Consider the following 12,724-nt stretch of genomic DNA (forward strand, 5'->3'; position numbering starts at 1 on the left):
CATTCAGAGTTGCATCCGTTCACTTCTATCACAAATCAGAATCAATATGCATACAAGCTTACCCAACCGTTATGATCACGTTGGGAGGGGGGAGGGGGCGACAGACAGCTGCTGCAACAGATCGAGAGAGAGAGAGAAAGAGAGAGAGAGAGAAATGACCGGGTTGAGGTTGCAATGCCGACATGGTTCCTGCTGCACCTAAGTGTGGCTGTAGGCTGCGCATTCCCGCCATAACTAGCACACGTCCGTTTCAAGACGCATGAGGGGCTGGTTACGGGCGGAGAGACTCGACCAACGGGGCCACCCCTACCCAGAGTCTAGACCCTATGGCTAGACTTACTCGAATATTCGTTCACTGCTTCTCCTCCTCGTGTTCCACCCAGGATCAGGAGGGAGGAGAGGGAGAGGAGAAAGAAGAATAAGAATAAGAGAGCAAGTAACGTCGACAGGGACATGGCGGATCGCATTTAACCCTTGTGACTGCACTGTCTCCGTTCTTGACGACAGGGTGCCAGGGCAAGTGATCGGGGGCTTGGGCATGATTCCTGAGGGGAGATCGTTTTATGGACGGGGTCCTCTTTCTTGTCAAGTTTTGCTTTCTTTCGACGACGGGTGCTATGGACCAGTGTCAGTGTCGTACTTCAGGAGACCGGCTGGCTCCTATTCCCTTTCCGGATCGATGCCTGCCCTGGCAAGAAAGAGGCTGGCCCCCTCGGCTTCCAGGGTTCATGCCTGCTGCTGCTCAGATGAGGCGTTTGCTGCCCCGTCATGCAGCTACCCAGTTGGCGAGCTTTGCGCGCTATCTGCGCACATCACCGCCCCTCATCGAAGAAAGTAAGATACCCGAGCCTACGTACAGATGAGTTCTGGATCGAAGTGCGTCTCCTGCGACTCCGGGCTGCTGCCAAGAGTGGCTCTCTGCCTCCCCTGGAACCAGAGAGATTGGGTCGGATCGCCTGCATACATATGTGAGATGTCAGACCACCCCCCATCGTGACCCAGATCCATTGCTTGAGAGTGCGCGTACTGATGCTCGGGCAGGGGGGTAACCATGTATTATCAAAACCACCAGGTTGGCTTTTTCTTGACGGTGCCGTCCCAAAGCCGATCAACGTTGGGTGAACCCGCGAACCTGTTGGCCTGAACTCTCAGAAGGGAGCAAAGTTCGGCATATGTCCCGAGCAGCTGTACAAGGTTTCGCAAGACAGGACCAATCTTCGTGGGCAAGGAGAAGGGGCATGTTAGATTGGCTAGCTACATGGCTAGGCCCCTTTACGCCGATCAAAACAGCATCGGCAGCAGCAGCAGCAGCAGTAGCAGCAGCCGCAACCTGACGGCTGAAATCTAAATGCATTCCAATATGCGTCCAGCTCTCCGTCTCCATGCGGAGGGTGGGCCAAGCCAGGAGAGATAGGTGAGAAGTTAGAGAAGTGCTCGCGTCCCCATTATGCTTTTGAGTGCGGCTCCGCCAGGAGGCCGAGCCGTATGCTTCCCCGAGGTAAAGGAGAGCTTGCTGATGTTGCTGAAAGGATGGATGGACTAGGTGATGGGTCAGTGAGCGGACAGACACGGACGAAACCAAACCAATACGAACACGCCCTCCATCTCCTCTCCTGGGGCGGGTGCAAAGTAAGTTGAGTTGAGTGAGTGCGTGACACATTTGTCAACCAAGACATCCATCATCTATCGCCGTATTTCAGTCCCCTTGACAGCTCCTTTCAAATACGTCTCCTCACGTCATCTTGCTGTGAGACACTCACCCTTTACATCCCCGGTGGAGAGGGGCGGCGGTATTATGCTTGCACATCTGCATAGCACTTAAACCCCCCAAAAGGGTGAGGGCTGTCAGGGTATTAGCTCTGCAAGCCGTGTCGGTCATAAATTCAATTGGCATCTTGCAGGGCCGGTATTGACAATCTCCCTCCCATACCATACCCGCCACACATGTAAGCAGTCAACGTCAGGGCTCCTCCTCAACAACGACAAGTGGGAGAGGACTTCATAGCGATCTCTCCTCGTTGATGTGCCAGCTGCGTCACTTTGTCTGGCTATGTAGCGATACCACTTCATCCTATACCTGATGGTCTCACCTCTTTTCGGCTTGACGGGAAGTATACACACAGACACACGCTCACCCCATCTTAGTCTGCTGTCTAGAAATCAGCTGATGGGAATCCTCTCTTCCCCCTGAAGCTTCTCGTTGTGTGTGACACAGTATGTGTAAGTAGTCAATGTCCAAGAATCAAACTACACCCAACCAAGTATATACGTACTAGCATTACTATGCAAGTAGGCGGGCAAATGAGTGTGCGTGAGCGAGTGAGTTAAGTAAGTGGGCGTGGTTTTTACCGCCACCCACCACCATGATTTTCCATCCCAGCCTCCCCATCTGCAGCCGTAACGCCGCCGCAACGGTGGTGCATTAGATCAGCTCATGAGAGGCGTGTGAGACCTGTTGGTGATCTGCAGGAGGCAGAAGAGAGAGTGAGGACAGCCAGGAGAGTTTGGGCTGGCCGAAAGGCTAAGACAGTCACGAACGACCGAAGCAGCAGCGCCCCAGAATGAACATCTGCTCATTTGGGAAGAGGTCCCTCCTCAACCCGTCACCGTTCCAACCGACACCTGACACACCCCAACTTGGTTGTCAAAGCCCTTTCGAGCTGTCCCGTTCGTGTAGCCAGGTGAGACCCTTGGAAGTTTAAAACGAAGTAAGATGGTGTTAGCACCAAACCAGTTTGTCCGAAAAAAAAAACGGACGGACGGGCTGGGCTGCGTCCGGACTGGGCTGAAGGCCGGATTGGGATGGTTATTGAGTGCGGCTGGGCAGGGCATTAGAGTCGTTTTTTTTTTTTTTTTTTTGATGATGACGACGATGCTGCATGGCATTTCTGGCGGTAAAGCTTGGTTACACTTACACTGGCCGAGGGAGGGCTGGACGACCATGACACCATCTCTACTTACGAAAGAGACTCTCCAACAGCAAGTCTCTACGCTCGTACCTGCAGATGTGCCCTAACCTGTTCTATCTATATGCATCGGTGCGATGGGCCATAAGGCAAAGCTTGCCCTGGGTTGCCATGTCCCTGCGCGTACTCTGCTGCCTGTCTCTCCCTGCTTTCTCCATTCGGCCTGATGGTTCCAAGACAGGTCAAACATGTTTGGTAGAAACCCAATCTCGCAAATCTTATTGCGACAGCTGCAGTAGCGCTCGATCCGTCACGGAAAAGTGACATCCCAGCTATGAGACCATGGAGAACCATTAGGAGCGGCCCATCCTTCAGTTGGCTACCAATGACGCACCACATGAATCCGAGTATGAACAGTAACGTGTTGACGCCACCAGTGACCATGTCGTAAACGGAGTAGTTTCGGGCTGTATCTTGACCAGAGGTTCATCATGGCAGAGTAGAGGAGGGATAATGGGTTCCAGTTGGTTTCTCCTGGGAACCGGTGTAGTATGATGGTCATGATGTTATCGGCTTACGATTGATTGGGCTGAGCAACAGGCACGAACTGGCAGCGGATGGACGGAAGATTTGCGAATGATTTTCGAATTCACTTAATGGAATCGTTTAGGGGTATAATACTACTACCGAATAAGCCCTGGCTTCGCCTAGTCGCTGGGAACTCGCCCGCTGGTTGCCATGTTGTTCCTCTCTAAAAGAATACACCTCCTCAGGTCCTTCGCTGTGAGCGGTAACGCCCTTCTACACCCGATCCCCTTCCGTATGATGTAAATGTCCCTTATTTTAGCCCACCCCATTCGATGGTTGCGTATACATTGTTGATCCGTTGCAAAATGAAATAAAGAACATAGCTCAAAATAGCCAGACATAACAGTCGTCGGTTCGTTGCCGGCGTCAGGTCGACATGTGCGAGAGATTCTTCGTCCTCGCCGTCTAAAGAATATAAAGTGTGTGTTGTGTAAATAGTAATACATGCCGTAGAAGACAAGAAAGTGCGGCGAGGCGAGGCGAATCGAGGCGGTCAGATGCTTCCACGCTTGAAATGGCTCGAACCCCTTCGACGGGTCATGCCATCTATCTCGACATCGTCGAAGTTACTAGCTTCGCCGTCACTTAGTGGGACGCTGTTGCGCTTAGCGCCATGGTCGTAGTCGGCTCGCTCAGTGGATGGCAGCACCTTGCCATCACCGCCTCGGCCAGACATGGCATCTGATTCGGCACGGGCGTTGTTGATCATCGTCGGCAGTTGACGCCGACGTGCGTTGATGAACCAGTTGGATATTTGGTCTAAACAGGTGACCAGATTAGCTTTCGACCGTCGAAAACCCAGCTCGGATCAACTTACTCATCTGCAAACCAGTCTGGCGCATCAGGCTTTGCTTCTCGTCCTCAGTTGGGTATGGGTGGTGCAGGTGTGCGACGAACCAAGCACGCAGCTTGTCGGTTGTTTCCTTGGGCAAATTCCCGCGGCGTTTCCGCTGTTTGTTGTCTCCACCCATCCCCATGCCATAGTCGCCCATCCTCATAAACGTATCCTGGAAGTGGTGACCGTACGCTGCCGCCGAGAATGGCGCCCGGTCAAAGGGGTGTATGGATCCAACCGACAAAGACTGTACTCTGGACGGGTGGTAACCTCCGTAGCTGTAACTCGGTGCCCTGTATACGGGAGCCGGCGCCTCCATCGAGGGCCCGCTAGGGTGATTGACCCGGGGTCTCATGGGCTCGTGCATATATTCATCTCCGGATTGACTATGAACCCTGTGCATCGGGGTCGAGTTTCGGTCAAAATCAATACGTGGCAGGCTCGGAAGAGTCGGGCGTGCTTCCATCCGCTCCCGCACTTCCATAGGTGCTGGGGATTGCATCGAGGGTAGTGCTCCGCTCGGCAGATACGGGCTCGTCCTGGTTGATGAAGGCCAGGATTCTTGTGCAGGCCGCGGGATCGAGCGGGACGGAGGGGACTGGTGCATGACCATTGGTGCTCCTGGGTTGGTGTATAGCCGGGGAACTTGACTCGCCCGCTCACCCTCTCTATCGTCCTCAAAAGAAAGCCTTCGCCTCTTGCTGCTGCAGTTGGGAGAGTGTACGTATTCTGGCGGCGTCATGGCACCGGCTGGCCCTGCCACAGGCGAAGTAGTGGATGATGGTGTTCTGGCAGCCCCATCATGCTGGACTCGTAGTTGGAGCTCGGGGAAAGCCTGAGTGTGTGTTAGCGTACGCTATCCTGCCAGAGAAGGATGAGGGTGCAGCATACCTGACGAATAGATGGTAGTGCTATCTTCTCCATATTGTTCCTTGACTGGTGTACGGGCTCAGCAGAGCGAGTCTCCTGCCACGCGAACTCACGATGGAAACCGGTGTGCTGATGAGGGGCGGGCATAGTGAGCGTAGACATTTTGTAAGTGGTTGGCGAGGAATCCAAATTATGTATCTCAGGGAGTCGTCGTGGGGTATATTCCATGCCCCTAGATAGTCAAGAGTCCTAGAAAGCGGCTCTCGATACCTATTTGGAAGGTGAGTGCGTGTAAACCAGATGGGCCGAGGCAGTATTATAAGGGTGCCCGGGCGACAAAGGAGCTCTTACCTCAGACCTGAAGCGGCGGCAAGAGGGGAGGGGGCTCGAGTGGCGGAGGTACCGTGTGGGTGCAAACTTGGGATTGCCCAGCGTTCAGTTCATCGACTGTTTCCGAAAGCAGACAACAAAAACCAGTAGTCGAGGTTACGGGGTGCCGAGTTGGTGCAGCGTCTTGTCCCAGACGGGGCAAACAATATCAAGCTGAAAGAGAGTGTCGAGTAGAAACAGTATCACTCGGGTGTTGGTGTATAGTAGTATAGTCCCGGGGGGGGCTTCGAAAACGAATGAGATGCCCTTGTCGTCGAGAAACCAAGCAAAGACGGAAGATGAAGTTGTTCCAAGGGAGGTGAGAAGCATAAGCAAACACCAGTACTCGAAGCGGCTGCAGATGAGCGTCTTTTTGTAAAACGAGAGGAGCTGTGACCTCTGGAGCCGGTCTTGATGCTGTGGATCAACACGCAGACGCACAGATGATGACCGCCCCAAATAGGCAACGACAGAGAGTTCGAAGACGGAAGGAACAAGCAACGCTCGAGATCCAAATTTTAATATTTTCTAGTCTCAAGACGAACTGACACAAAGGCAGCCTCAGACGAGTCCGGTAAAAGGTGGCCAGCTAGAATCTGGGCAAGGAACGGTTGAGGTGAACGGAAACGAAGAGGCGTCTTGAACAAGTAGTAGAGGCTTGGGATGGCTTTTCAATGTTGGAGTTGGGAAAGAAAGCCCCCTTCCGGGTGTGGAGAGACGGTTTTGACGGGGGGGAGGGACTAAACCGTAAAGAGCCTGACCATGCGAGGCATGGGACAAGGATGACACTGGACTTCAGAGGAAGTGAGAGAGTAAGGACTACCTAGGGCCAGAGAGTGATCGTCCTCGACTGCTACCACAGGCTGTATCTGCTGGAAGTGCAGTACTTCCAGATGGGAAGGGAAGAGAGAGCGTCGTGGTGGTGCGTGTGAGGGCGAGAGTAAGTACCAGCCAGCGAGGCCAATGAATAACCGCATCCCCACAGACCAAGGCCCCTGATGCCTGTGGCGTTCCCTTTGTGTGGACAACGACAACCGGACTGTGGAGACTTGCCAGGCATATGCTAGGGCAGTCGAGATACCCAAGCGTGGGCATGATTATGGGGCCCAAATCGAGAGAGAGAGAGGTACTGCAGGGTGTAGGGTGGAGGGTGTAGGGTGTGTAGGGTGAGCGAGAGACAGAGACAAAGGTGGAAGTGAGCTAGGTGGGTACGAGACGAGGGGGGTGTGCGTGTGCGTCGCTGGGGGTGCCGACAGAAAAGACTGGCAGACTGGCAGGCACGCAGACAGACAGACAGACAGACACGGACAGACAGGGCAGAGAGGCGGCCGCTACCTGCCTAGCTGGCTGATCGTGGTCGTAGCATAGGGACGGTAGGTACGGTAGATTAGGTACCAGCAGCCAGCGGCCAGCATGGAAGTGGACGAAGTGACACGAAGGGCCGCTAGAGAAGTGTAGTATGCAGCAGCAGGGGTGTAGGACCCCGGACCGCGACCGTTCTTGTTCTGATCCAGATATCCAGATGAAATTGCCCGATGGAAGGATGAAGTTACCGGGGTCGACCCTAGTCAGCGCATTTGTGGGCTGGCTAAGAGAAGTGGGTGTGAGGTGCATGCGTCTTTTCTCCTACACGCTTGGCTTGGACTGACTGGACTCTGCTTATTAGGCTTGAATCATTATTTAGCTGCAAAGTGGTGTGTATGCGAGTGTGGAATTCCCAATGGCTGTGTGTGTGTGTGTGTGTGTGTGTGTGCGTGCGTGCGCCTACGCCTGAGAGAGAGAGAGAGAGTGTGTGTGTGTACCTGTTCTAGGCTTTTCCGACGGTTGGTATAGCAGAACACTAAGACTGATTGGGTACGACGAAGGCATGCCCAAAAGCGGTAGGTTACCTCGAGAATACCTCCTGCTACTTACTACTTGGACTGCTTGCTGCTGCTGCTGCTGCTAATGCTACAGCACCACAACCATCGTCAAGTCAAGTGCGCAAAGAGGCTAGTCAGGCGCAAGCAGCAGCGATGCATAGTCCCATCATGCTGTGTGCATGTGTGTGTGTGTGTGTGTGTGTTATTCCCGTTGCACGAATCCTCAAGGGTCGTGGACCGACTGACGGAATGAATGACTACATGATGTATATTACCTCCTCACCTGGCTGGGCTGGACTGGGAACGTAGGGATGGGCTGGGAAAAGCAATCCATCCTTACGGGACCGACAACCCGATTGAACAAAGGAACTCCAACTCACTGCAGGCTGCCGAACCCAACAAGAAGGTTTGGTTTTGCCAGCTTCCTCGGTGATGCGAAGCGAAGCAATGCGATGCGATCGATTGGCCAGGTACATGACATTACATGACATTACATACATGGCTACTTGGCTACTTGGCCTGCTTTGCGGCTTTGCCCACCTCCAATTACTTGCATGCACACTACACTTTACGGCAACGCAGGGTAAGCCATGAAAAGATACCTACCGGGCAATTGGTACCAGCAGATGGGAAGATGCGTGCTAGATTCATTTCCTCTTTCGGTGAGTGGGTGGCAGCAATGGCGTTGTTGGTTCATCTGCTACCCGAGAAATAGACTCGGCAGGAGACGTGATGAGCCAACCTAACATGGCTGCGTGCGTGCCTGGTGGGATGTTGTGCTGTGTGCGGTGTGCCTCTCTGGCAGCCAGAGCAAGGTTTGGCTGGAGAGGGCTGGTATGAGAGAGTCGATTGACCGTCGTTGTTATTATTGTTGTTGTTGGGACGTCGCTACGGTTGCCCTGCACGGCCAGGGCAAAAAGGGCAAAAAGGGCAAAAAGGATCACCATGCGGTGCCGAATCTACACTAGCAAATCTTCTTCAGCAACAACATAGCAGAATGTCTCAGAGGCCGCAGCCGAACTAGTTGGATGCTGTCTCTGCCTGAAGACGGCACACGCACTGCTGGTTCATCTGGCTCCCCGGCGCTCGACACGAAGATTCCTGTTCGCTGTAGACAGGATGATCGTCCTTGACGTGATTGATCACCACGGATTTGAGATCGGGCTGTACCTGACCCCCGGCGCATATATTGATCAATCCGAATTCCACCACGCGCCCCCAACACGCCGGCCTCGCTTCTACCAGTAGGTATGCGCTGCGCTTGGAGCAATCCATATAGGTATGCACAATTCCACTCAAAACAACACAGACTTGCTTTAAACATTTGGCATTCGTGAAGCATCCTGTGGTTTGGGCCGGGAATCAAACGCCTGACACGCACCCGATCTAGCTAGCTGCTATCTGGTAGGTACTGCCACCGTTCCTTAGGTTGGAGATCCCATTCGTATTAGGAGCATTATTACAACGGTACTCATGACTACCGAATGAGACGGTGGCATGTTTCGGCTCTACCACCGGCCGGTGTACGCTAAAAGCCAGCGGCTATATGTGTCCCAAGCAGACGTATAATGACAACCTCGGCCACCGATCAGCCGCCCAAGGCGCGCCAGTCTCTGCCCGTCATTTCGAGAAGTCGAGGCGAGGCGGGATGCGTGCAACTACGTCAGGCCCAGCCAGTACAACGGTAGGGCATGGACGGATCGGACAAGAAAGAAGCTTCTCTCTAGGCACTCTCTCTCTCTCTCTCTCTCTCTCTATCTTTCTCCCTGTGACCATGGCCCAAGCAGCAAGATGCCTATCTGCCTCGCGCATCACACGGGCTATATTTATGCCCAAGATTTAAGACATGGACGATTGCCCCCAAGGAATTACCTAAAAGTGTCGCCACGGTATCTGCCCGTTTTCCTCCCATCCATGCAAGTTCACCACTCAGAATGGGGACGGTACTTGGGATTCGCATCCCCGTAATGTCATGTCCTTGCCCTGCAACCGTAGGCCGTTTCTACATATCGGCAATGCAATGTGCAAATTGACGGAGGGTGACGGAGGGTGACGTTTCGGTGATGGTCCCTGCCGTTTTCCCATGTTTCAGGGCGGCTTCTAGTTTATTAGATAGCCTGGGTAGCGTAGCCGGCCCTTACTTTCTTACTACGCAGACCAAAACGGGAGGTATATGAGTCGAAGCGGACTATACAGTTGGAAGGGAAATGTCCGGTATGTTACGATGTATGGAGATGAATGATCATGTAGCTCCAACACGAGGTCGTTTGTTCGCGTTCATGACTTGGCGTCGCACACACTACGCATCAAAACCTGATCAGAGCGTTGCGGCTATCGGACCAAATTCAGGGTCTACCTCAGAAGAACGATTAGATTGCGCTATGCGCACTTGGCCTCATCAAAGCACCGAATATTGAACTGGGTGCAAAACACCTGCAGGCCTCCAATCCTTCCGGTTGGATTTGATAGGTGCGGCTTGGAGCCCACTGCATGACAGCAGGCAGCTTGGCTGACCATGGAGCGATTGACTTTTGCTTATCCCGTTGCTTGGATTAAATCAGGACTTGGCCAACCGTCTGCAGGCTCTTGTCTTTAATGTTGTTATTTATACATTTTGGCAACACTCTTTTCTTCTTTTCTCTCATTCCCGTTCTTTCTTTTCTTTTCTTTTTTACTTTACGACAGCATGCCGTGATCAGCCAAGTCCAGGTCAGCAGTAAACACAGGGTAGGATTGGTTTCTCGGGAATAGAACAAACAAACAAACAAACAAGCAGGGCCAAGCCGTGTTTTAGTGGTTGCCGGTGCTGTGGCACAACCCGAGAACAGAGAACAGCAGGCAGTCAGTGCAGAAGTCCATTCGATATTATGCCTACTACTTAAACCGTTAGCAGTTTGTTTGCCTTGCTGCTACGAAGACAGGCAGGCACATGGACCGCAATGAGACAAAGCGCCATGAACTGTGTCGCTTGACGGTTCGACGCTTTCTGGCGGTCGTGGGGAGAGTGCCACGAAACGCCCCCCAGGAGATGGTCTCGTATGTATCGTGATCAGTACGACGCCGCCTCGCAACATGAGATAGATTTAGCACGGCTCATAATTTCTGGAAGGGCGGCTGATATAGCATCGAATGGCGATCATCGGACCGGCGTTCCATCGCGGTATCATGCATGCTGGCTCGAAGCTACTCTACTATGTAGCACTTGGATGGCAGATGCCGCAGATCAGGTCCGATTAGCTAGCTTATTAGCCTGGAGAAAATCAGAACAGGAACGCCGAGGCTGTCGAGGCTTGCGATTGGCTGCGAGGTGGCCTGTCATCCATTTCGAACCGTCTTTCTTTTTCGACGGAAACCCTAAAGGACACGGAGCCTCTCCGAGAACGGATGAAGGACTGAAGGTGAAGCATGTCAAAGCGAAGTCAATCGCCGTCTCTTTTCCCCTTTCTTTCCCAGGTACGGCTGCGATCACACCACGACCTACAGGCCATGACCCAGTGCGGTGTCCGGAGTAGGAAACAGTCGTTGTTTGGCCCGCTGTATCTTAGGTACATATGTGCGCCGGTAGGTAGCACCGCGGGTTGCTAGCCTGCCCCCTCCGATCATCTGGAATTATAGTTGTGTAAGATGACAGTGCGTCGTTCCTCTATCGTTGGTCTCCCACCCGGCTGGGAACAGAATCAGTCCTCATACAAATCCCGAGTCAGCAAGGCAGTGTTTCTAGCAGCAGCAGCAGCAGCAGCGGCATGTCAACGCTCGGATGCAAAACGGAGTACGTATCAAGTCGGCACCGACACTGCCCGCGTTTCTCGACATGCCAGCAAACGTCATGTACCCTGTCAAGCCCTTTTGCGTTGGCGATTGCGACATATTCATTCCTAGCCCCCTTTGGAGGTGCTATGATCGGTCGGTCGGCCTACCTGTACCTAAGGTCATTCATTTCCTCCTTTCAGGCAGCCAGCATCGGTGCGGGCACGACCTTCTTCTAGACGGCCGGAGTGGCACTTGAGGAGGAGCCATCGGGGTGCCTAGTTCTAGTTCTTTTTATAGTAAGAGTAACAATGACTAAATGGGCACGTTTCTATAACGTGCTATGTACATCTTGGAGCCGAGTAGGTAATACATATTCCCCTAGGGCAGGATGATTGGTGGGTGGGGGCTTCGATGGGAGATCTAGCCGCTGTTCCATTTCAAGCCATCCAATCCTCCCGCAGCCCAGCAGCGCCAGTCCAGTAGTGATAGAAGACCCAAAGGCAGCAGAAACTCAGAAGTCGGCTGTGTGGCTGGGTGGCTGGACGGATTTTGGATCAACACACCGGTGTTGTCGGACAAATCCCGGGCGTCTGTCTAGATGCAACTGCAAACTTTCCACCGAAATGCATGTCTCAAAGCCACTTCAACGTTCGATTCAATCCCCTTCCCGTCAACTTCCTTTTGGAAGGCTACACACGGTGGCGTTACCGATTGTTTTCCATACTAATAAGATGTGTGGATGCAGGTATGTGCCTGCATGTAAGCTACGGAACGGTGGCGGTCCCGAACCCTGGCCAGCCTCCGACGGTACTGTACTGGAAGGCCCCCAAGTCGCGGTACTTTCGGATAAGATGTGTCTTCTGCCACGACATTGAACCGATACTTTACCTTCATTGCTATTGGACTGATGGGGCCGCGGATGCAGATCGGGTCGAACCAGAGCAGCCCAAACCGAACGGAACGGAACCACCACAGCGCGATTAGTTGGCGTACAAATGTTTATTGGTGTAGCTGATGTCCTGTCATTGACCAATATACGTTGTGCCCAGGTACATGTAGGTAGGACAGGACTGAGGGCTCTAGCTAGGTCAGCACTGGAGTATGCACTGCGTTTCAGGTACCTCGGCTCACCGAACATAATGCAGCGCAAATTTCATACGGCCCTGTCCTCCTCCAGCGGCACGAAATACAGCCCCCGACAGTTATGCCCATCGTGATCTAATGGGCGCGCTGCGATGCACCATGGTTTCGTCCCTCGCCGGCTCAGGGTCTCTCGGCCGGGGAGGTGGTCGTATCTGCATTCCAAGCAAATCAAATCGGCATCCAAAGGGACCTGGTTTTGGGGCGTGTCATGCTGTTAGTCAGCCCAATACCGGCCCACCGGTTCCCCCTGGCTGTAGACTACCAACCTAGGCTCTCCCTCCCCCTCCACACACAACCTAGCATGCTGGCTCGGCATCAACATCCAATCTACCGGGCACGCGATCTTCTTGGGGCCAGGAGCGAGGTGCTGCTACCGGTCCTTCGAATGCGGGTGGTCTGGT

General features: G+C 53.4%; 1 protein-coding gene across 1 annotated transcript; it reads right to left on the minus strand.

Annotated features, from left to right (window-relative positions):
* Nucleotides 1-3,987: 3,987 nt before the first annotated feature.
* Nucleotides 3,988-5,361, minus strand: PG986_013250 (uncharacterized protein; the record flags this gene model as incomplete). Its single annotated transcript, XM_066849472.1, has 3 exons — nucleotides 3,988-4,253; nucleotides 4,312-5,164; nucleotides 5,221-5,361. 3 exons carry the CDS (start codon nucleotides 5,359-5,361, stop codon nucleotides 3,988-3,990), a joined length of 1,260 nt encoding a protein of 419 aa, XP_066693615.1.
* Between the last annotated feature and the right edge of the window lie 7,363 nt (nucleotides 5,362-12,724).

The sequence above is a fragment of the Apiospora aurea genome (assembly GCF_038362705.1).
Source record: "Apiospora aurea strain CBS 24483 chromosome Unknown utg000009l_segment0_segment0, whole genome shotgun sequence".
Taxonomy (NCBI): Eukaryota; Fungi; Ascomycota; class Sordariomycetes; order Amphisphaeriales; family Apiosporaceae; genus Apiospora; species Apiospora aurea.